We start from the raw sequence: 24,463 nt of genomic DNA, 5'->3' as shown, positions 1-24,463 counted from the left end.
TGTTTTTGTCGTAAAAATTCGTTTAGGTAACTTGCCCTTTTTTAAAGATAAAAATAATGTAGATCAATGCCACTTTCTTGATTTGTGCATATTTTTGAATCATTAAAACATAAAACAATGGAGTAAATTTTACAAGTTACTATTTGTACTGCATATTTGCTAATTTGCGAGTTTAAATGAATTGTTTGTAAGAGTCAATATGTGTGAACTGCTACTGCTGCCTTGCTTGATACACATTCTTGTGATGTGTAAATAACACATAACGTTAGACATCTAAAAGAGTTCTTATCTCATTAATTCCTAGCTTTTCTGGTTTCTTTTTGCTGTTGTTGAATGCACAGTCCATCAGCTTCTTTTTCTGTTCTTGAAGATTTAATATTCTTTCTTCTATTGTATTTTTAACGACATACTAAAATCAAAATAATTTATTGTAATTTATATTTTGTTTAACAATTTTATTGTAAACATTTACGTCTAAGGTAAGGAACACGATATAAACATGTTTTTTTCTACCTTAGTTATAATGACATCTTTGGTTTGACCAAGTCTATGACACCTGTCAAAGCACTGCTCCTCAGTGGCTGGATTCCAGTGCTGGAAGAAAAGCAAATACTCAAATATTTCTAATTCAAAAGAAATCTTGTAAGATGTAAAAAAAAAAAATTAAGTAACAAATGGTCACTACCATTTGAAAGACAATATTATTTTGTGAGTGGTGTGTTTGTTAGCCAGCTTGATGTAAAAGATGTAAATAATATTGAAATGTCTTAATACCTGGACAGGATTGTGGTTGAAAATTAAAACTGGAATGTTTATTGCAAAATAGTTAAAATAATTTTATATAATAACTAGTTAACAGTCTCCGTTGTGTTAAGGATCATTCCGAAATGACTTGCTGTATTACATGAAATACACCATAAATTTAATACTTTTTCTCAAGTGACAGTTCAAAATTAATATACAACACCAAAGACATCTTATTCTAAAGGCGAAGTTTTATTACTGGGGTAAGGAGGAAGACCCTGGATGCTGCTACAAGACTGATGCCTTCTCCTCCTGCTTTTAGAGACAACAACATCACTGTTGGCGAGTCATCTCCTGAATTGGAAAACACTTCAATGCTTTTAGCCCTAGCCTTCTGATTCATTTTACCATCCAACCGGACGAATCGAAAATTTGAACTCCTGCAATATGGAATAAAGTATTTGCTGTTCAGAAACTTTAAATTGTAATGAGGTTTAAAATGTATCTGATGTAATTAAGTGTGCAAAAAGAGTATTCACTTTAGTGGCTCCTCAATTACATCCAAAAGGGTGGTGAATTCTGAGACGATCACGCATTTTTCACCTGGGGAATCATCTCGTAATTTGTGCAAATCTATCATCAAGGCTGTTGTCTGAAGAAAATATTTTATGACTCTTTAAAGTTTTCAAAATATTTTGATAGAAATAAATATCCAGTGTATTTCATGTAAAATAAAACTAAAGGCTCATTCCATTTGAAAAAGGTTAATTGAATTGAACCTCAATTTTTAAAGTTTCAAAATTATTTTCAAAATGTTTTTAAGACATACCTTTGTGCTCAGCACAGATTTGTCTAGTTCAGGTCTTTGTAAGCGAAGGGCAAGTTCATCTGGAGGACATTCCGTTAAAGAATTCATTGACAGATTTCCTCGACAATTTGGACATGTGCCATATTGCTGAATCACTCCAACAATACACGCCTTGCAGAAGACATGATCACAATCTGTAATAACGGGGATATTTTTGCCTTCTGTCACACAAATTTCTTCTAAACAAACACTACAACAATCATTTTCAGATAATCTCAATAATGAAGCAAGCTTTTCCGTTCCTGTATGTGTATTCTCCAGCTCACTGAGAGACCTATCCAGTTTTACTTTTCCAACTAAAATAAAATGAAAAACATTTTTTTTAAAAGAGAGCAACACGAATACGTAATATATTTTCATGTTGCAAAATCTTTTATTGGATTATATGATCTAATTATAAAAGTTAGAATAATGTATTTAATGAAGATTTATAAACCTTTTGCTTTTGGTGGAATTATTTCTGGGTGACAACAAAGCTGCCTCAGTCGTACTAGTGCCGCATAGAAGAGGCCAATTTCTTGAAGGTGCCTTCTTTCATCAATCAGTCTGAATTATAAACAAATTTAAGACAAAAGAAGTCTCACACAATGTATTCAGAAATTGTATTTCGGGATGATTTTAAGATTAAATTCCGGAAAATTTACATGTAACAAGGCATTTTAAAATAATAGTGTCCGTTACTTTGTAATTCTGGAAATTGCAAATTAAAACCATAGATCTCATTCAAGAAATGGAAATAAAACTATTGAAAATACAGGTTTGCGACCTCAACAATTTCCAGTTAAATACGATGGCAAATACATAAAAGCATGAGCTATAAACAGTTTATAGAAATAATTTCTGTATAGAACCGAATCGGTATTATGGGTGTAATTTGAGGTCTGTAGGTGACAAATATTCATACAAGAGGCCCATTTTCCACAACGCTCACCTGAGTAATTATGACCCCTCTGTTCTTCATCAGCAGATTTTTCCTATACATTCTTATGTAAAACTTTAATCACATATTATGGCCTTATTTCAGGGGGTCCATATTTAAACAAACTTCAATTTACATTACATGAGGATGCTTTCATTTGAATATGACTAACAATGACTTCGCTGAGAAGAAGATTTTAAAGATTTTCCTATGTATTCCTTTGTAAAACTTAGATTGTCCATTGTGGCACCAACCTACACCCGGGGGCCATGATTTGAACAAAATGAACAGGGTGAAGATAATGAACAGTGGTCGATCTTAAAAATCTACAACCAATACAAATTTGTAAACAGGGCTTAAAACACGGATCCCGAGAAATTCCAGAGGTTGGATCAGGTTTCAAGGAGGAGTAAGCATCCCCTGTTGACTCATCCTCCAAGAGCCCCTGATCCCTTCCGTGGCCCTGCCCTACCCCTAGGGGTCATGATTTGAACAAATTTGTATCTTCAATTCTACAATATATAATGAAGCTTTCACAAACGTTTTATCTCTTCTGGCCCAGTGGTTCTTGGGAAGAAGATTTTTAAAAGATGCCACAAAATTTTCACTAATTCTTAAGTGTCCCCCTTCAGAAGAGGGCGTGGCACTTCCTGTGACCAAACTTAAATTCCTTCACCAAGGATGCTTTGTGGCAAGTTTTGTTGAAATTGCCTCAGAGGTTTTGGAGTAGGAGTCGAAAATTTGGAACGTTTACAGATAATACATTACACGACAGACGGTCAGAAAGACACCGGACACTTTTTGATCAGAGAAGCTCACTTGTTCAGTTCAGGTAAGCTAAAAATCTTTGCTTTCGAACATGCTCATGTAATACATTTTATCTTGAGGTGCGCATGAATATTTTTTATATTTCCTTGTAAATGTTACGTTTTACGTATCTCAACTTATTTCTACATGTAACTTCATTTACATAATCAAATATGAGCAAAACTATGCTTATATCATATTATATGGCTATTCCAGGTATATTTTAATAGGATTACCGTCGGATGAGTTGTTTGCATCCCCTGTCAAATTCCCTATAAACCTCCATCTCTTTATCACAAAAAAGGATTTCTTTCACAAGTATTGTTTTCTGTGGTAACGAAAGTATTTTTTCTCCCCGTATGGTCGAAGTTTTTGTTCTTCTCAATGCTATGAAATTTACAAGATGAAATATCCGCCTAAATTAAAAACAAAGGATATGAATAAGAAACTCTCAAACCATCTCAAGTTCGAATTCCATCAAAATCATTATAATATCGTTTTGAAATTGCTTTATCAAAAAAAGCTGTCTGCCCTGCTTTCTTTTAAGGACTCTTTTTTAAAATATGTATTAAAGTAAGTATTTATGAATTTAATTTAATTTTTGTAACAGTCGAATGCGTAGCTTATAGATTTACAGAGATTTAATTCCATTTTTTATACAGAAATACCTTTTGGCATCTCCATCGCCAAAGACCAGGGGATCCACGATAATTTTCTTCCACTGATTCACATCAGTAAAGGTGTCTATTTTGAGAAAGGATATAAGAGACCATAGCTCTTCAATCTTGTTCTGAATTGGAGTACCTATAAAAACACCATTTTGTCAGAAAATTAACCTAATAACAGACAAGGTACACACTACAACTGTACAAATACGGCTACACAGTTATACTGGATCAAATTTTGACTTTTATTTCCCAAAACTGATTAACAAAAACCTTGTAAAGACTGTTAAGGAGGTCTGTAAATATTTCAACATCGTTGCAAAGATTTGTAGTTGGAAAATTAATTTATTTCACGAGTGAGACGGATTTTTATCATAATATTCTTGAGTTTTTAAGCCTAAAATTTTAAATACTTTTCCCCTTTAACGCCGGATACTTCGGATGAGACCTTAAAACCGAGGCCCCGTGTCAGGACAGACGTTGGCACGATAAAGAACCCTCACTGCTCTATGGCCTTGAGTGCCGAGTAAAAGTAAAAATTTGAAGCCCTTCACCGGTATATGGTGACGTCTCTATATGAATGAAAAATTCTCGAATGGGACGTACAACAACATACACTCAATCAATCCCTTTATCGCCTTGTAAAAGTTTGAATGATCTAGGTAAAAGAGTTAACATTGGTTGTTGTGACTGCATTGATTCATTCAGGATGTCTCAGTGTACACTACCTGTTAGAATCCATCTTCTTTGAGACTGGAGACTGTTGATAGCCTGGGTCTGTTTAGAGGATGGATTCTTTATTTTGTGTCCCTCATCTAACACCACACGGAACCATTTCACCTCTTGTAGAATGCGGCCCTTCTGTAAAGTTAATCATAAATCTAAAAGAATATCAACTGAAATAAGAATAATATATAATATAACTAGAAACTCATTGCGAGCAATGAGAGGTCTTCCGTCCAATTCTGAAAATAAAAACGAAAATTCAAGCTTAAAAAGTGATAAAAGAAATTCAGACATCCTGGAGATTTAACCCTGGTCGTCAGCGTGAAAATCCAACGTGCTAACCATTAACCATTCACCTTTTTGCATTACTTCCTGTCACGATCGGAAGTAACGGCGATACAAGATTTTCTCACGATTCAAATAAACTGATGACTGACTATCAGTCCTGAAAGTTTTAGACTTCAGTCCTTTATTGTGGCCGAGCAATATTGTTAGAACAAATTCTAATTTTGAGGACAGGTAAACACGCGACCGAAAGTGAATTTTATAAAATCTCTGACTTTTCTCTAGACATTTGCAGTATCTTCAACATACATAAAATTATTTCAAGTACTTTATCGATAAGCAATATTTATGAGAATGTTAAATATCAAAATAACGTAGTTTATCTCCTAAAACCAGAAGTTGACGTTTTTATTTCCGGTGGGACCAACATCTTTCGAATCTGAGAAAAAGATGCAATAAAGTGATGCAATTTTTAATTAAAAAAAGAAAAGTTGAAATTTTCGATTTCTTTGATCACTTCCTGTTACGACCGGAAGTGACGGCTGACGCTCTTAACCCAAATGGTTTTGCCTTCATCTTAAGGTCTGTTGTTCAAATAAGTTTGGTGTCTTAATCTCTCACCGTTTCCGAGATCTTGCTCAGACAACTTCTCATTTTGAGGACAGGAAAACACGCGACCCGGAGTGAATTTTACAAAGATATTTGATGTTACTCTAGACATTTGCAGTCTAAATAACATATTTAAAATTCATTTCAAATACTTTATCTACAAAGGATTTTGATGGGAAAGAAAAATATTCAAATTATGTAGTTTTTCTCTTATAACCGGAAGTTGTCGTTTTTATTTCCGGTGGGACCAACATCTTTCGAATCTGAGAAAAAGATGCAATAAAGTGATGCAATTTTTAATTAAAAAAAGAAAAGTTGAAATTTTCGATTTCTTTGATCACTTCCTGTTACGACCGGAAGTGACGGCTGGTGCTCTGAACCCAAATGGTTTTGCCTACATCTTAAGGTCTGTTGTTCAAATAAGTTTGGTGTCTTAATCTCTCACCGTTTCCGAGATCTTGCTCAGACAACTTCTCATTTTGAGGACAGGAAAACACGCGACCGGAAGTGAATTTTACAAAGATATTTGACGTTACTCTAGATATATGCAGTCTAAATAACATATTTAAAATTCATTTCAAATACTTTATCTACAAAGGATATTAATGGGAAAGAAAAATACTCAAATTATGTAGTTTTTCTCTTATAACCGGAAGCTGACGTTTTTGTTTCCGGTGGGACCAACATATTTCGAAACTACAAAAGAGATGCAATAATGTGATGTAAGTATTGATTTAAAAAAAGAAAGTTGAAATTTTACGATTTCTTTGATCACTTCCGTAATCGACCGGAAGTGCCGACGACGAACGAAAATGCGGTTCTGCAAATTTAGAAGTCACGTTCTATGCTCTCCAATAAGTCTCCAGTTCATATCATTAGCCATTCTTGAGAAAAAGGGGCGACAAAATTTCATTTTAAAATCAGGAAATTGCCCGAAACTTGGAACCAAAATGGAATTTTCCAAATTTTCCTTGTGATGAACAAAGTTCATACAATGACTGATTTTTCCTGAAAGTTTCATTGAAAACGACTGAATACTTTTCGAGAAATCGCGTGCACAAAATTTTGTCAAAAAAAAGAATAATAATAATAATAATAATAATAAGAAGAAGAAACAGTAGAATCACTATAAGGTCTTCCGTGAAGACGGAAGACCTTAATAAAAATATTAAATGAGAAAGTAAAAACAATCTAAAGGTGCATTACAATTGTTTATTGAACCCTCTTCAGGAAAGAAAATGCATAGCAATGTAAAATTAAACGTGCGATACTGAGAACCAGTGGTATGATATGCATATATATATATATATATATTGACTCGTTGTTAAAATTAAGAAACATTCAGCTCTTAATTTAATGATTACAGAATTATTGATGTTTCTTTGTGTTACTACGAATGGCTGTATATTTCTACCTTGGCGTCAATCCGCAGTGTATCGTACGACGTCAGTACAACATCGTTCTGAGTAAGTACTGACTCATCCTCCACTCTTTTCCTCCCATGGAAAGTGTACGTTTTCAGTGGGTATCTTTTGTCGACATGTTCTATAATCTGAGTCTGTATCAAGTACATGATTCAACATACAGACCAAAAACTAGTACAATACAGGGCTTTATTATCTAAACACGAAAATATTAACATTAATTTATCTTTTATAATAAAAAATACCAAAGGATATACTCAGTAAAATATCTTGACAGATAATATACTGCAGTTACCTCAATAACAAATCTATATAATAATTACAACTAAAGCAATTTGGCATTTTAAGAGAAACATTACCTAATCTGTAAGATTAAATATTTACTCATATCTTTTAATATGTTTTAACTGAAGTATTGACTTACTTCCCAGACATTTATGACAGAAACAGGGGCTACAATCAGTGTCGTCTTTGAAATTTTCTTCTTTTTCTTTGTCTTCTTCAAATTGGTACCTTCACGTGTGAAAATACTTGGTCAGGTAAAATATGATATTCATTGATCATAAAACAAACATTGCGTACAATGTAATCTTTAATATGATTTAAAATTATGAGGTTTGGATTGATTTCATAACAATTTAGGCAATACTTTGATAAATAAATTCTGGAAATATGTATTTTCTAGCTGGTCTAAAGTATATCAGAATGAAATTATTAATGACTTAACTCTCCAGCAAGAACTTGTTTGGTACAATCCAAAATTACTGCTAATAGCCGGTCATTTTTTATTAAAAGTTATTTTAGTTCCGGTTTGGTTCTTATTAATGATTTCCTTGATTCAAATAATAACTTTAACTTTTTATTCAAAATAACCTTAATGTGAAAACAAAGTATATCTCGAATATGCAGGAAAAGAATTGCTACAAGAAAGAGACTAGCCTGTTTTAGAGATTAAAAAACAATGCCACTTTCCGGACCATTTATTCCTGCCAGTCTTCTGATTATTTTTTAAGAGTAAAAAGGGGTGCTAAGAGATATATATAATCTTCTCATTAATAATAAAAGAGTGATATAAATTCAGTTAAAATATGGAGAAAAGAGGGAGAACAATTTTGTGAAGCATCTTGGGAAGAAGATATTTAAAATATTTGAGCTACCATTTAATACAACTCAAGAATCTAAATTTCAATGGTTACAATTTCAAATTTTACATAGAATAATACCTACTAAATGTTATCTTTACAAATAAAAGTAATTGATTAACCATCATGTTCCTTCTGTAAGATTGATATTGAAACTATAATTGATCATCTTTTTGTTGAATTCTTCTGTGTCAAAGAAATTTGGTTGGAAATTGAAGAATGGATCTTGAAGAAACTAAGCCAGTCTGTTTGTTTCGATATGAAATAATTCTTTTCGGTAAATTTACAAATAGAGGTCTATAAAAATTTCTAATTAAGACTAATAAACAGTACATTTTTTCAAGTTTAATTTCACAAAACCAACAAAATTAAGTGTTGAGGCTTTAAAATATGTACCTACTGTTAGAATTAGAGTTGAAAAATTTATACTGTTAAAAACTGTAATTCTGAGGAATTTAGAAGACACTGGCAGAAAATTGAAAAAAAAAGCTGTAAAAAGTCTAAATCATATTTTTTCTAATGAAAGTGTCCCCTTCTCTTTCTTTCCCAATCTCTAAAAATTAATTCACACATTTCTTGTCTTGTATATAATTGTGATTGTTTGTATTTGTGATAAGTGTGAATAAAGAATTGAAAAATATATGTGAAAAAATAAGTAAGATTATGAGGTTACCTTTCACATGTTTCTTCTTTTCTATCTTTTCTGTACTGTTTGTGAGAGAGAGCTGAAATTAAAGCATCACACGATCAAAACATCATCACAAAATAGGAAAACACTCAATACATGTACTAGTATTCTATCGTACCACCGTAGTACATTTTTCCCTGATTTTTTTTTTTACGAATAAACCTTTTTTCACAGGAAAAAAGGACTCAATGTAAAGACAAATACATACATATACAGAAAACGGGGTTTTGTTCACCATATCACAGATATATTACAAAGTAAATACATATAAAAATATCTATAGTACAAAAATCATTGTAAATAATATGAAAACAATTGTAGGAATTTGCAAAGCAATCAATAGTTCATCGTGGCATATGCACGCAAATGGTTAATTATATTTGACTGATGCTTTAGATGGAATCAATCATTATTATCAGAAGCTGATCACAAAAAAACTTCAAAGTGTAAGAAATAATCCTTTGATAGTTCGCAAGCTTATTTGCTACTTGTCAATCCACAAAAGAATGTCATTTTTTTTTAAATATTATAACTTAACATCCTGTATTTATGTAATAATTTTTATAATTATGACGGATACCTTTTAAAATAAAGATTATTTCCATATTGGCTTATAAAAAAGATTTTACCTGCGAATTTTCATCTTCGTCCTTTGGATCTATGTTTTCACATGGGTTATCCAAGTTTATGTTCAGTCCCTCTGTATCTGTAGATTCAATCCCGTCTTTCAACGTCTCTCCAGTGTCAGAGGCTGATTGTTTATTTTTCTGGAGGCTCTCTGAATCACTATTCATGTTTCCATCTTCTATCTTCTCTGCATTACATCTAAGTTCTCTCTTTTCATTTATCACATCAGTATCAGAGCCTACATCCCCAATTTTAGTCAACTCTTCAACGTCAGAGTGAAAGTCTGTATGTTCATTTGGCTTTTCAACATCAGAAGACTCTTTTGTATCAGTCCCTGGTTCCTCATTCTCTGGGGGAATGTCTTCATCTTTCGTTTCCTCAAGAATCATCTGAAATTCGTCTGTATCTGTAGACTCATTCCCATCCTCCAAGCTCCCTTTGTTATCAGAAGCTAATTGTTTATCTTTCTTCAGGTTTTCAGAAGTACTCATGTTTCCATCTTTTTTTGTCTTTTCTGTATCACAGTTAAAGTCTCCCTCTTCATTCATAAAACCGACATTGGAACTTAAATCTCTATGTATAGTCTGTTCATCTAAATCAGAGTGAATGTCTATATTTTCATCTGGATTTTCATTGTCAGAAATCTCTTCCATATTTGTTACTGTTTCTTCATTGTCTGATAGCATATCTTCATCTTTTACTTGCTCTTGTGGTTCACAATGCATGTTCTTTCTACTCTCCGGGTTTCCAGTGTCAGAAGATGTATGAACACCATTAGCTGTGTTTTCAATTTTAGATGGTATTTTGCCAGCATTCTTTGGATTTGTCACGATAAGAGAAATTACTGTTAAAGTTTTTCCTAGTCCCATCTCATCAGCTAGAATGCCTAATAATAATAATTTTTGTCAGATTCATGTGTATTAATGAACAGTTACTAGTATTTTCATATCATGTTTTCACTATTAGGGATATCATCTATTCATATACACATCTTTTTTAAATTCAAACATCTGTACTTTCAACAAAAGTCTCATTTTACGCCATGAATCTTTCTGTTTCTAAGACCTTTTTTGTTGTACATATGTCTTTTGAAGATTTCTTCAATAAATGATATACACAAACGTGTACAGCTACTACATAATATCTCTAAACATAATGGTATACATACATAAAATTTAGTAGAAAATCATCTATTCAAACAAAATATTTCATTGTTTCAAAATCGTTGACTCTATCTCACTTACCTCCCCTGATACTGCGAGGTTTCGTTGTTTGTTTGATTGATGTTATACTGTTACGATACAGTCCGTCTTTGAGATCCCAAAATGGCGGCAGTTGACTCCCATTCTCTTTCATGATCATCCAGTGAAGGGCTTGTTTCTGGTGCATATGCAGCGGTGTAACTATTTCCTAGTGGACAAAGCATATTAATGACAAGACAATTTCATTTCAATTATATATATATATATATATATATATATATATATATATATATATATATATATATATATATATATATATATATATATATATATATATATATATATATATATATATATATATATTAGGGATGTCAATTTTGTCAATAATTCATATTCGAATATTCAATGAAAGTATTCGAATATATTCGAATATTCGATAAACTAAATAAAATTTGTTGTTTTTTTAAATATACATCATCCTACTCTCACGATTGGTTTACGTAGGTATACTTATATTGGAAGTAAATTGTTTGAAGACTTTTGTAGTTGTACAATTAGAAATTCCATTTGCTATATAATTTTCTAATTTTAACAAATGAAACATATGTATTTATAGTAGCTCCAACTGAGGAATCAGTCGTCTTGCCAAAGGCAAGATATAGTAGTAACGGTATACTGTTCAGATTTCAATACAATTATCTGCCTAATAAGAGATACAATTATAATCTTTGATACAATGTTTTTTAAAATATAAACAAATATTTCCATAGACAATTTTCTTAAGTAATTAATTAATTTCCCGATAATGAATATAAAATTCAGGATTATATACAACCCAAGATATAATAATTTAATCTGAAATTGAGCCCTTTACAAAATTAATTACAGTGGACATTCATTTGAATGATCAATTAAATTTGTTTTGATAAGTATACTCTTCACGTCTTTTAGACATTCTAAGAAGGTTTTCATTTTGTTGTCCTCGATTCTAGACCCGATCGTATTTAAGTAATAAAAAACTATGAAAGTACGTTTTGTATTATACATAAAGCATTATTGTACAATTCTTTAACACCTTACTCAAAACAAAATCCATGTAATTTAGTAATTCTATAAGATAAGAAAGTAGTGAAAGAAATCAGGCGATCGAAATTGATCGCTAGTAAATTAGACAGGGATAATTCCAGCACTGCTCTAATCAAAATTATTTATGAAATCTGAAAAACACCGAATATTCGAATCTAAAATTCATATTCGAATATCAACTCATCGAATGAATATTCGAATGTTCGAATATTCGTTGCCATCCCTAATATATATATATATATATATATATATATATATATATATATATATATATATATATATATATATATATATATATATATATACACGAACAATAGATATATTTAAAGTTTTTGATTTAATACTCCTTAACAAATAAAACCTTTGATGGTTCTGAAGGGGTCATTTTATCTTCTTCCGCCAAATTTTCAAAAAGTGTGTTAATGGCGTCCGCTTCCTATAGAAAATAAAGTTTAAATAATGAGAACATCCATAAATTAACTATTTATGAGAAAAACAATATTTTAATACTATATTGCCATTAAACTAAAGTTTTTTGGCATAAGATTTTAAGAAAAACTGGTTAAGGCCTCAAATGTCGCTATGGTGAACTTTAGATACACAATAATGAATCAGAAAGGAACCCAAGAAAATTATTAACTTACCTCTTTCATGTTTAAAAATTGGTTCTCGTTAAAAAATATGCCCTCAAATTTTTCGTTTATATCGAGGGCGACCATGATGTCTTCTTGTGATTCAGAGGGACAGATATCAATATTCAGTGGCACCTTAATGTCAATCAATTTTTTCAAAGTGGGTAATTTGTAACCTTCCTTCCCAAATATTTTGAGGTAAATAGCAATGCTGTTGAGGAGAGCATCCTGACTTCCATGTATAGCGGTTCTGAATTAAATATAAGGGATTAAACGTGCCAATAACAGGTAAAATGCAAGATATGTTTACAATATACACGTAAAATAAGCAACATACTAGCATATTTGGCTCATAGTACAACAATGTTTAACAAAGCTCATAGCTCAACAATGTGTGACAAAGTTTAGCAATTCATTCACCATTTCTTTTAGGTATGTTTGAAACCCATGTTGAAAGATCTAAAAATTTAATGGATAAAATGTTCACAGGAATATTCATATAAGAGACATAAACACGCATGTTTAATAAATCTGTTGTTCTTTCAATGGTACTTTTTTAAGCATATGTTGATCAAACATTATGAATGTTGTTTGATTTTTTTATTCTTAACTTATATTGAACCAAAGAAAAAACGTACCCCTCTATTCCTATGACCTTTTTGTCTCTTAATGGTGAGATAACACCTGAAACATCAGATTTCAGATATCCTACTTCAACGCCAAAACGATTTGTTGCCACCATACAAGTTTTGCTCGAGCCATCCTTAATAATATAAACTTCTTCTCCTGATTCAACCTACAGAAAATAAAGTCAAAATTTATTTAACAACAGGTTGATTGTCCGAACCGCATATTTCGCTTTCTGACAGGTGAATATGTAGATAATGATACTCAAAATGTGATCATAGATTTGTTCCTTTATATACTCCCATAATACCACTAGAGTACCTTGGCTATTGACTCCTATATTGTGGGGATGCCTGAATCAAATTTGACTTGTTAATGGGTAAGAATTCTAGTAAATGTCCCTTACATATTCTTTTGGGAAACTGACACATCGTACTAGGGGCCATTTTTTGAAAAATATCCAAGTACAACAGGGTGATGTCTGTAAACCAATTAAAAATCATTGTGACCCTGTTTAATTTGAGGTGGTTTGATTTTTTCTTCTAAAGATTCTGTTCAGATATTCCTGTGTAAATTTTGAGCCTTTATATATATATATATATATATATATATATATATATATATATATATATATATATATATATATATATAATCTAAATGTCAAATGTCTCATCCTAGTTTTGCTCTTGGATAATTATCTTTCCTCAGAAGAGGGAGTGATTTTTCTTCTTCTTTTTTAAACTAATAAATATGAATTACTTATATTCAAGAATGTTTTTAAAAATTGGGTTGGATGGAAAGACAGATGGACGTCAGGCATGTTAAAATCAAAATACTATGTCCTTACCAAGTTTTTTTTTTCGCAAGGGTGAGTTAAATAACACTAGAAATTGGTTTTCGCAAGTTATTCGAATTCAGGGATGTAAGAAGCACTTTGTCTTAATTACCTGTCCACGGAAGTTATTCAAGCCAACGATTACCACCCGTGCTGTGCAATATCGTATAAAGTCCTGATTTGGTATATGAGTTTCTTTAATATCCTCTGGAAGATCTGGATCCAAATTGATATATGGTAAAACGTCGGCGTTAAAATCATTTTCATGTATTCTTCTCCTTTTCTTTGGTGGCTGGAATGCACAGATCATTTCTATTAACAATCATTAATTAATAATAAAGATTATTACAGAAGAAACCTGTAGAAGCCGATAGAAAAAGTTTATGGCTAACCACAGTTTCCAGAACTAGAAATTGGCACATCTGTCTTGTTCATTGAATGAAATATATGGAGATAACGAACAGTATTCAAGCTCAAAAGTCCATTAAACAATACAAAATAGGAGCAGAGCAATCACGGATCTCCAAACATCAGAGGTGGGATCAGGTGCCATGGACGAGTGAGCATCCCTTGTCGACCGGTCACACCCGCCATGTGCTCCTTGTCATGATCGGGAAATAACGAAAAAATCCGTCGACAATTCAATGTGTAAATAATGGCCTAACAATTAGTATGAAAAACGGCAGTCAGCATTTGACTCAATGATAAATTGTATTTGTTGACAAGGTCATTGTATCGACCATAGAACTTACGAAATGGTGACTTTAAACGAGACAGCTGATATTCTTGTTTCATCAACTTGTTTGTCAATAATTTAACTCGTTTTTGAAATTGTACATACCTAGAGCATGCTCTTGCGTATCGAAACAGCTGAGAAATATATACCCCGTATGCAGGCGATGAAGGTATACTGCTGCATAAGTAAGGGAAGTTGACGATTGAAAAGTTAAGTCATCACGTTTATCATAAAGCTTGGTTGTTAGATTATCATTAACGTCTTTTTCAAGTAAAATATCAAAATATGAAACATATGTGTCAGACTCTGTGGTATCTTTTATCTCAAGCTCACTGGGATATATCGTATCGACATAAGAATGGAAATAGCCATTGTTAATTGACAATACATCGTCGATATATCTAAATGTCGAGTTGAAGGCCACAGCAAGTGTTTTCTTCTTTTCACGTATAAGATTTTGAACAAATTCTGCTTCATATGAATACAAAAAAGGTCTGCTAATAACGGGGCGCAATTGGTACCCATGGGAATTCCAATAGATTGTTGGAAGATCTGGTCTCCAAAAACCACATAGATATTGTCAATCAGAAATTCAAGCATCTTTTTAATGTCAACTTCAGAGTAATTGTGTGTACAATCAGAATGTTTTTTAACAAAATAATTTTGCAATCTTTTTAATGTCAACTTCAGAGTAATTGTGTGTACAATCAGAATGTTTAACAAAATAATTTTGCAAATGACCAATGACAAGGTAGGTAAATTTACGAGTTCCATTTTTATTGAAAAAGCAGCTGTCAATGATATCAAAAAGCCTGGACTTTAATTTATCGTGGGGAATGGTTGTGTATAAAGTTAAAAAGTCGTAAGTTTTTAAGCTATTGGTTTTGGTAAAATCTTGTGATTTCAAATTTTCAAAAAGTTCCTTGGATTTTTTAAGTATCCACATCTGATTTACACGACTTCTCGAATATATTGTTGCACAGTACACTTGAAGTTTCTCCTTCACTACTTATAGCTTGTAGAATTATGGTTTAAATCTTCATTAAAACTCGTATTAGATTTATCAACGAACAACTTTTCCTTTGAGAATCACCAGATTTATCTCAAAAGAAAAAATATTCTTATTATATTTAAAAAAAAAAATAATAATAGAATAAAATTTAATTTTGTGACTCGTGTTATTCACAGGTCAAAGGTGTGATTTTGGAGCAAAGAAGGGTTTATTCTACAAGCTGACACAAAGTACAGGACCTATTTATCAATGATACAGATGGATATTTTTAAAGGTCGACAATTGAACTCCTGAGGTAAGAGTCTTAATCTGCACAAAAAGTCTTATAGTATAGAGCTTTTAAAGTAAAATTTTCACTACATTAAAGGAGTTCCTAGATTTCATCATAACGACTTGAAAATAAATTTTTTCATCATTATATATTTTTAACATTTCAGTATTAAATACCAGATTTTTATCGTGCTCTTCATCATCGTGGAAAGAACTTGGTGGTGTTATTCTATCACGGTCATAAGAACTTGGTGGTGTCATTCTATCAAGATGATTAGAACTTAGCGGTGTTATTCTATCACTGTGGTGAGAACTTGGCGGTGTTATTCTATCACTGTGTTGAGAACTTGGCGGTGTTATTCTATCAAGATGATTAGAACTTGGCGGTGTTATTATATAACTGTGTTGAGAACTTGTTGGTGTTATTCTATCACTGTGTTGAGAACTTGGTGGTGTTATTCTATCATTGTGGTGAGAACTTGTTGGTGTTATTCTATCACTGTGGTGAGAACTTAATGGTGTTAAACTGATCTCTCTGAGAGCTCTGATTGCGTCTGTGTTGAAATCCGGTACTGTCAATGGAATACTATACAGAGTTTCCTATGAAGAAATTTGTTCCATGATCTTTGAATCAATGTAAATACAGAAATTAGTAATCTTGACAATAAAAACTTCAGACCTATTTACCGTATTCAAATTCATTTCCTGATTGCTGACGCCATAAATAGGTATTTCCGCTGGACCAGAGTTCAATGGTCCGTGTCGATAAGTCTCCGTGAGCATGAAATGATTTTCCATGCGAGGTGCACTCTGTAAAGTACACAATAATTATGCTTAGTATCCATTTAAACTTTTGAGATCTATTATGCAATATTTTTATGACTTGGATTTCTAAGAACTAGACACAGGTAATTTAAAGGCCCCTTTATAGTCACCTGTTAAATAAACATATAAGAGGATGCTCTTTAACTTTGAGTGTAATTAAATATGTGCCATTGTCATCGAATTATAATTAACACATGAGTCAACTAAAATTTTAAATTGCGTGTAGATATAAACATTGTATCCTTATAAGGCATGATATGGAATGCTCTTTTTTTTCTTAAGAGGAAACATAATGCTCAAATTACTAAGAATTGTTTATTTATTTTTAACATTCTAAAGAAAAATCTGTGTATATTTTTTCATTACCAAATTCAGTGGTTCGTCTTGTCCGGCAGAAAAATAACCCTGATTCATTGCCCAGGTGTCACCCCAAGGGTCCTGGAATCCTATCTAGTTCACAGGAATTACAAAACATTATTGTAGTTATTACAGTAACATAGCAACATACTATGATTAGTAACTAATCATGATGTGAAAATTTTCATTAAAAAAAACACCACATGCTATGAATATTTGAAATTCGCCATAATAAAAATCTTAAATATTTCAATTCAACTAAGTTACTCTGTTTATTTTAATGAATTAAATTTAATTTACTGATTATATATATATATATATATATATATATATATATATATATATATATATATATATATATATATATATATATATATATATATATATATATATATATATATATATATATACAGGGTGTCCCAGAATATATGATACCATTTCAAGATTCTGTAAAACCCTATGTAATGAATATTGAATTACAACAAATGCATTAAAAACAATGCATATACTGTCCAATTTTATTCACATAATTTGGTAGTCATTAAAACGAAAACAACAAAATGAGTACACGTTGAAAAATGCTATGGTTTTTACATGATGCCCTCTTCAAGATGACGTTCTATCTGTGTAATGATAATGTCTAGACACTGCACAATATTCCTTAACTTGAGACAACAGTGCCTGTCTCGGTTGTAACTTCTGGATTTTCATCAGAGGTAAACGTTTTATATATGTTAAGGATTCTGGTTTGGGTTTAGCAGCAGTAACCTAAGACTAGGATTGATAATTATAGTTTTAAAATGAGGGTAGCAAGCTTTTTTGATGATCCATTTTGATTGAAATTGCAGTTATTTGCAAAAGTTTGATGTAAAATTGTTACGTTGCAATTTCATCAGTGTGGGAATTTTTTTTGGAATATTTTGTTGTAAAAAAAATTGTACTTATTTAAATATTTTTTGAGACATATATCAAGGAAATTGGCCAAGGGATGTGTTTGTGGCAGGTATTTCAAATGGTATCATATATTTTGGGACACCCTGTATATGTCTCTATTCTTTTGGTGGGTGCAGGATATTACCTCTGCGAAGCATGTTAAAATTCATTAAAACAAATATAATTTCTATCTGTAAAAAGCAGCTGTTCTATTTCCTTAATAAGTAATATTAAAAAAAAATTATATACCTCGTCCATGTGTTTATGCAGTGTTAGATATTTCCCTCGTCAATGTTTGAGTACATGGACGTAATGATATCTGTATCTTGAAAGAATTGAAAAAAAAATAAATTCCACTAGATTTACTTTTAAAAGTAGATTACATTTTCTAGTATGAAATAAATAAAAGAGTATTATAAAGTCGCCTGATGTATTTATTGTTTTTTAAAGAATATTTTGAAAATTTCTGAAACATGTTTCAATATTTTGTACCAATGGAACAAATATAAAGGTAGGGAATTGTTCTTACTTATAAAGCTCTTTTACCTAAATAACCAAAAGTAGATTACAAATTTCAACTTTTCCTTTCGGACTATTTGTGATTATTATTACATGTATTTGGGATGTCATCTGTTTGTTTGTTTATTTGTTGTAACAGTTTTTTTTTTCTTTTTTAGGGGGATTTTTGTTTTGTTTTGATTTTTGGTTTGTGTTGGGGGGTGGGGGTTGTAAAAAAGTGAAAATTTTCACAATGGCCCGGATTTCATATTACTTTAAAAACATTCCTTTTGACACGAATACAAGTCTGATGTAATTAACTATATTTTCTATTAATATACGACTTAATAATTTACAAATCAAATTTATTGATGAAGAAATATTGCGAATACATTTATAGATCATAAAATATATCAGTCATTCTTACTATCACATTTATCGTTACTCTACAGAAAACAATGCTGAGTAGCAAACACATGATTCAGTTGCAATACATAGACACTCAAATAACTACACGTCATTTAAATACTTGGAATAATCATGAGTTATTACTGATATAGATTAATGCGTACAAATCAATTAAAAATAAAGTTGTTTTATTTAGTTATCCATATTCTTTATGTAGAATTTTCATCAGATGAAATATGTTATGATCTACACATAAATATTCATCATTTAAAGTGAAAAATCGATAACTTTAAAAAGTTCACACGAGATTACTGATATCTATTTATAGACTTCCTGGTATAACAGAAATATGTTAAATTTAAAAACACAACTGTCTCCCCTTTGATTGAAAATTAATTTTGTCAGTATATTGTTCCAAGCTGCAACGATAGGAAATTATATACAAAAAAATATTATCGGATAAAGGAATATATAAAAGGACATGTACTCACCGGCGAAGAAGAAACTCCGTAACATTATACTTCCCTGAATGTTTAAAGACTCACGACTTATACCTTTATAAAGCTTTAAGTATTAGAGGAAAATGATAAAACGTTCACATGATTGAAATCTTACGTACTTACATTTAATGTACTTCTTTAAAATACTTCTATACCACATGACTAGGAATTTAAAATAAGCTTGTATGTCATAAAACTACCTCCTTTCGGTTTCGGACAACAATTTAAAGATCAGTGTTTTTGTTTGTTTGTTTTTTTTTTTTTTTTCTTCCTCTTCTTCTACGAAATGAGATTTTCTATGAAGGACTAATCGTGGTTTGATCATATTAAATAAACATAAATTCAAGGACAACATACGTACCGCCGAGTTAGACTCACTCAAAAAACTTCAACACAATTTCAATGTCCATCACGAATGTCATTTATTAATTTTCAGTTTAAATTTGAAAATGATTAGATGACAATGATGTTTCCATCACTTTATTAAACAATGCCTTTTCTTGGTCTCAGAATTAAAGAGAAATTACTCATTAAAATGAAATAGCTAATCCATAATTCTATTGTTGAACAATATAATATTTTAACTAAATGCTGTCATAATACAGTAATACCTGAACATATATTTCTGAATATGCTCCTCTTCATATTTGGGTTACAGAGAAGATGCCAAAATAATTTCACAATTTCTTCAAAACTTGTATGTATGAAATATGTAAAAATACCCAGGTGAGACTGTGGCATATCGGTCTTTTATATATATAAGTAATTGATATTATTAATTCATTACTAGTCTGAAATTACTGAATTTAATGAAGTAAATTCTGCTTAAAAGGGAGTTTTTGAAAGAAGGGTTTATGACTTTTAAACAATTTTGGGGGATAAATGTTTGGCCCATGATTGGAACCTGATAAATTGTTGTCTACACAATGCATATACTTGTAATTATTTTATTGCATTGCAATTTCGATGAACTTTAAAGTTTTAGAAACCACAATGACAGCTTTCAAAAATGTTATCAGTAATTGGGCGGGGGAAACCCTTTTCCAGATGTATGCATCAACTTTCCCCAAATCAACCCCAACCCCAATTCACCTGTTTTCCCATTGTTCTGGATGAATTGTCAGAAACTTGCTGCAAAACTGTTCTTTTCACTTCCTTAGACAAATCTCCACTTACTGTATCAATTGCTGAAACAACACATTTTCTGTTAGAAGCAGCCTTTTCAAATGCCTCCATGTTGTGGCTCGTACTACTATGACCGTACTCATTGGGTTGCAAGTGGTGTATGGTACATAGTATACATGCTGGGTTATTTTTTGTGATGTTGGACCGGTTGGAATTCATTACATAGTTTAATTTAGATAATTTATCACTATGATCTTTAATTAAAATTCAAAATCACGAAACCATCATTATATCGTGACATATTAAATGGTATATGGGGTCAAGATTCCCCCAAAGTCATCCCCACCTCCTAAAACTGGAAATAATCATATATTATATAAAATGTCGTTTTTTTAACCTTCAAAAGGCCTCTAGGGTGAAAATGAAAATTTCAAAACCTTATTGCACATCTACAGAACGCTCCCAATTATAATTATTCCAAAGGACGATTTGGCTACTGCCAAAAATCCAGGTTTTTATAGAAAAAATGTTTTCAGTCGCCCCCAAGCCGAAAATTGCAATTGAAATTCCAAAACTTTATTGCACAGGTGCAGGGCACTTCCAATCATATTCAAAAATACTGTGTAAAATGTAGATTTCAGGGAACCAGGTTTTGTAGGAAAAAACGTCATTTTTGCCCCCCAATAGCCCCAATGGTGAAAATAAAAATAGTAGCCTTATTGCATATCAACAGGACACCCCAATCATATTTCAAAACACGAATGGACCTCTGCAAAAGATTTTTAGAGGCGTTCAGGGAATAAAGTTTTGTAGACAAAAGTTGTTTATTGACCCTCAGTCGCCACCAGGGTGTAAATGAAAATTCCGAAACCTTATTGCACATCTACAGGACACTCTTAATCATATTTCAAATATGAATGGGCTACTGCAAAAATGTGAGAGGAGTTAGAGGAATGAGGTTTTTACCCCCCAAAAAATCGGTTTTAGGCCCCCAATAATCCCCCAGGGTGAAAACTTTATTGCATATCTACAGGACACTCTCATACATATTCCAAAAGATGAATGCTGCTGCAAAAATGTAACAGAAGTTCAGGAAACCAGGTTTTTGTGGAAAGACGTCTTTTTTTAACTTTCAATCGCCCCAAGAATTGAAAATTGACATTCCGAATTTTTATTGTACATGACACTCCTAATCATATTCTAAATTATAATTAGATGAATATAAATGTATTTGTTAAGAGAATTTGCAATCATATCCGCACTTTATAACGAAAGTTCGGGTATATTATACTTTTGTTATACTGGTCCGTCTGTCACACTTTCTTCTTCCTGTAATCCCTCTCACATTTTAAGCAGTAAGCAATCCATATTTTGGGATATTAGGTGGGTGTCTTCTAGATATGCAATAAGATTTCGGAATGTTCATTTTCACCCTAGGTGCCAAAGGGGGATCGAAGAATGACGTTTTCAACTTCCAATTTGGGCCGATTTTTCTTTTTTTTCCCCTTTACAGAAAAAAAACATTTTTCTGAAATTAACTCTTTTAAAATCAGAATTTACTTCATTACAATCTTTCATTATAGACCGGTAATGAATTTATTATTTGAAATACTAACATAAGAGAGGGACGTAGAGACCGGCCCTTTGGATGAGACCGTATAAACCGAGGTCCCGTGTTGCAGTAGGTGCTGGCACGAAAAAGATCCCTCACTGCTCAATGGTCCTGAGTGCCGAGTATAGGTCAGGATATGCAGCACTCCACCGGCAAGTGGTGGCGTCTCCACATGAGTGAAAAATGCTCGAGAGGGACGTTAAACAACAAATAAACAAAACTAACATAAGAGGCCCGTGGTCATATGTTCACCTGTGCATTTTTTGCTCAATGTCATGCATATATACATATTTTATGTAAATTTTAGAATGACGTGGTTTTTTTGCTCCCCAAGTAAAAAGGAGCTAATGTACATTTACTGCGGGTACTACTGCCTTATTAGAGCATCTAGTTTTGTTCTCCTGACAACCTGATACTTCAAATTTCTTATTTAGACAGAATTCTAAGTAAAACAATTACATTCATACATTACTAATAGAAAATCGGGGAATGTACTGTTCGTATCCGGTAAGTTAACCAGGAGGAGTAACTTTTGAAATAGCAATTAGATTATTCTACTTCCACTCGGTTATAACAGTCATAGAAAATAAATTATACTTTAGAAGAAGAATTATGCAACAGTCTCGTTTGAAGTCATCATTTCGCAAGTTTCATAGTCGATACAATGGCCTTGTCAGCAAAAACAACCTATCATTTAGCCAAATGCTGACTGACATTTTTCATACCAATTGTTAGGTCATTATTTACACACTGAAATGTCTACGGATTTTTTCGGGGGTTTTTTCCCGATCAGGACAAGGAGCACACGGCGACAGGAGATGCTCACTCCTCCATGGCACCTGATTCCACCTCTGATGGTTTTGGTGGTTTGTGTTTGCTTTGCTCCCGATTTGTGATGTTTTAATGGACTTTGAGCTTGAATACTGCTCGTTATCTCCATATTTCATTTCTGTGGCCTTCAACTCTACTAAATAGTAGAAAAGTCATATGAAGTGATACTATTAATTTCGGGGGAAAACATTTTGAATTTTAATTTTCTAATTTTTTTTTATTTTTCAGAATATTCATTTGATTTACACCAATTCTTGAATATGTTGTAGCACGGTACGTCTGAAGTTTCTCCTTCATAGCATTTAATATTTTGTGAGGAGTAAAGATAGAGGGTCTGTAGAACATTAACCGAATCATACATCTTATCTCTGTGTGAAAGGATTTTTATGAAGCTTTGGAACCCAGCTTCCGTTGACTGTAATGTTAAAAGTATTAACTGAAACGTGATTTTGAAGAATATTCCCCAATGGAAGGGAATTGTGAGGGGAGGTTGGATTACCAGATGGAAATTTAAAGCCAAGTTCTGTAATACTGAGCCTCACAAACATACTATTTTATGGATACATGTGTCTAATAAAGCAGAGCTCTGTTTGACACATAATACATGTACATGAAAAACACCATGCTGGAATCGAATGCTATTTGTTAATGAATATTGTACAACGCAACTAAAATATATTAACACATAATATACAAAGCCGAATTCATGTAGAAATATAAGGAAATTATATATATATATATATATATATATATATATATATATATATATATATATATATATATATATATATATATATATATATATATATATATATAAACCATGTAGCAATCGTAAAATAAATTTACAGTATTATGCAATGAGACTTCGCATGGTATAATAAATGTACAAGTATTTCATATGCAGATCGTGTCACAGGACAACCTCCACTACATGTAAATAATCATTATTTGATGGGATGGAGAACATTCACCTGCACGTGACCTTCCAGGTGAATATAAGAATTTATTTTTCTCCACATTAGACTAAAAATAAATTGGGAAATTCCAAATTAATACAAATAGTTTTGGAAAGTTATTTCACTTGCACCTGACTTCCACTCATATGGACATAACATTAAGGCACATAGATTCTTGGGTGAGGGGTGGGTGTGGGGTTGCAGGAGTCTTTGCCCTCTCTCCACCTTTGAGAATTTTTTCATAAAGTTTTAATTTAAATTTTAACGATAAAAAATTTCAATGAATGCCCCCTCCCCTCGTTTATGGACCTTAACATCCCACCAAATAAATTTTTGAGTTAGAATTCTTTTCTCTTTTTTTTTTTGGGGGGGGGGGGGGAGGGGGGGTAGTCAAAGATCTGTTTTCAGGTAAGTTGTCATTTTTCCCCCCTTATAATGCCCCCTTTTCCAAAATCAATCCTATAGATGTGCTTTAGATTTATTTTTTCTACATTGTACCTAAAGTACAATTAAA

General features: G+C 31.9%; 2 protein-coding genes across 2 annotated transcripts in view; one reads left to right on the top strand and one right to left on the bottom strand.

The window, feature by feature from the left end:
- The window catches only part of LOC133181863 (programmed cell death protein 7-like), a 292,001-nt gene that overhangs the window by 233,639 nt on the left and 33,899 nt on the right, over positions 1-24,463 (top strand). The window lies entirely within an intron of this gene.
- On the bottom strand, positions 89-20,661 carry LOC133182461 (helicase-like transcription factor). Its single transcript, XM_061317309.1, has 22 exons — positions 20,518-20,661; positions 17,096-17,179; positions 16,592-16,714; positions 16,120-16,504; positions 13,999-14,198; positions 13,063-13,220; positions 12,437-12,674; positions 12,154-12,228; positions 10,749-10,914; positions 9,507-10,390; positions 8,863-8,914; positions 7,472-7,560; positions 7,038-7,181; positions 4,732-4,864; positions 4,007-4,142; positions 3,575-3,754; positions 2,049-2,158; positions 1,574-1,908; positions 1,284-1,396; positions 1,004-1,184; positions 514-594; positions 89-409 (listed from the first exon to the last, which is right to left on the bottom strand). The coding sequence occupies exons 1-22, from the start codon at positions 20,659-20,661 to the stop codon at positions 266-268; spliced, it is 4,155 nt and encodes a 1,384-aa protein (XP_061173293.1). The 3' UTR covers positions 89-265.

The sequence above is a fragment of the Saccostrea echinata genome, unplaced genomic scaffold (genome assembly GCF_033153115.1).
Source record: "Saccostrea echinata isolate AGI-Se365-2 ecotype Australia unplaced genomic scaffold, CSIRO_AGI_Sech_v1 ptg000009l, whole genome shotgun sequence".
Lineage (NCBI taxonomy): Eukaryota > Metazoa > Mollusca > Bivalvia > Ostreida > Ostreidae > Saccostrea > Saccostrea echinata.
The sequence above is the reverse complement of the archived record's forward strand: the minus strand, read 5'-3'. Positions and strand labels throughout refer to the sequence as shown.

Excerpts from the sequence above, each read along its gene's own strand:
- LOC133182461 (XM_061317309.1), bottom strand. The coding sequence starts at position 20,661 with ATGGAGGCATTTGAAAAGGCTGCTTCTAACAGAAAATGTGTTGTTTCA. Across the intron at positions 10,391-10,748 it reads ACCTCGCAGTATCAGGGGAG|GCATTCTAGCTGATGAGATG; the intron begins GTAAGTGAGATA and ends TATTATTATTAG. Across the intron at positions 8,915-9,506 it reads ACGAAGATGAAAATTCGCAG|CTCTCTCTCACAAACAGTAC; the intron begins GTAAAATCTTTT and ends CTTTAATTTCAG.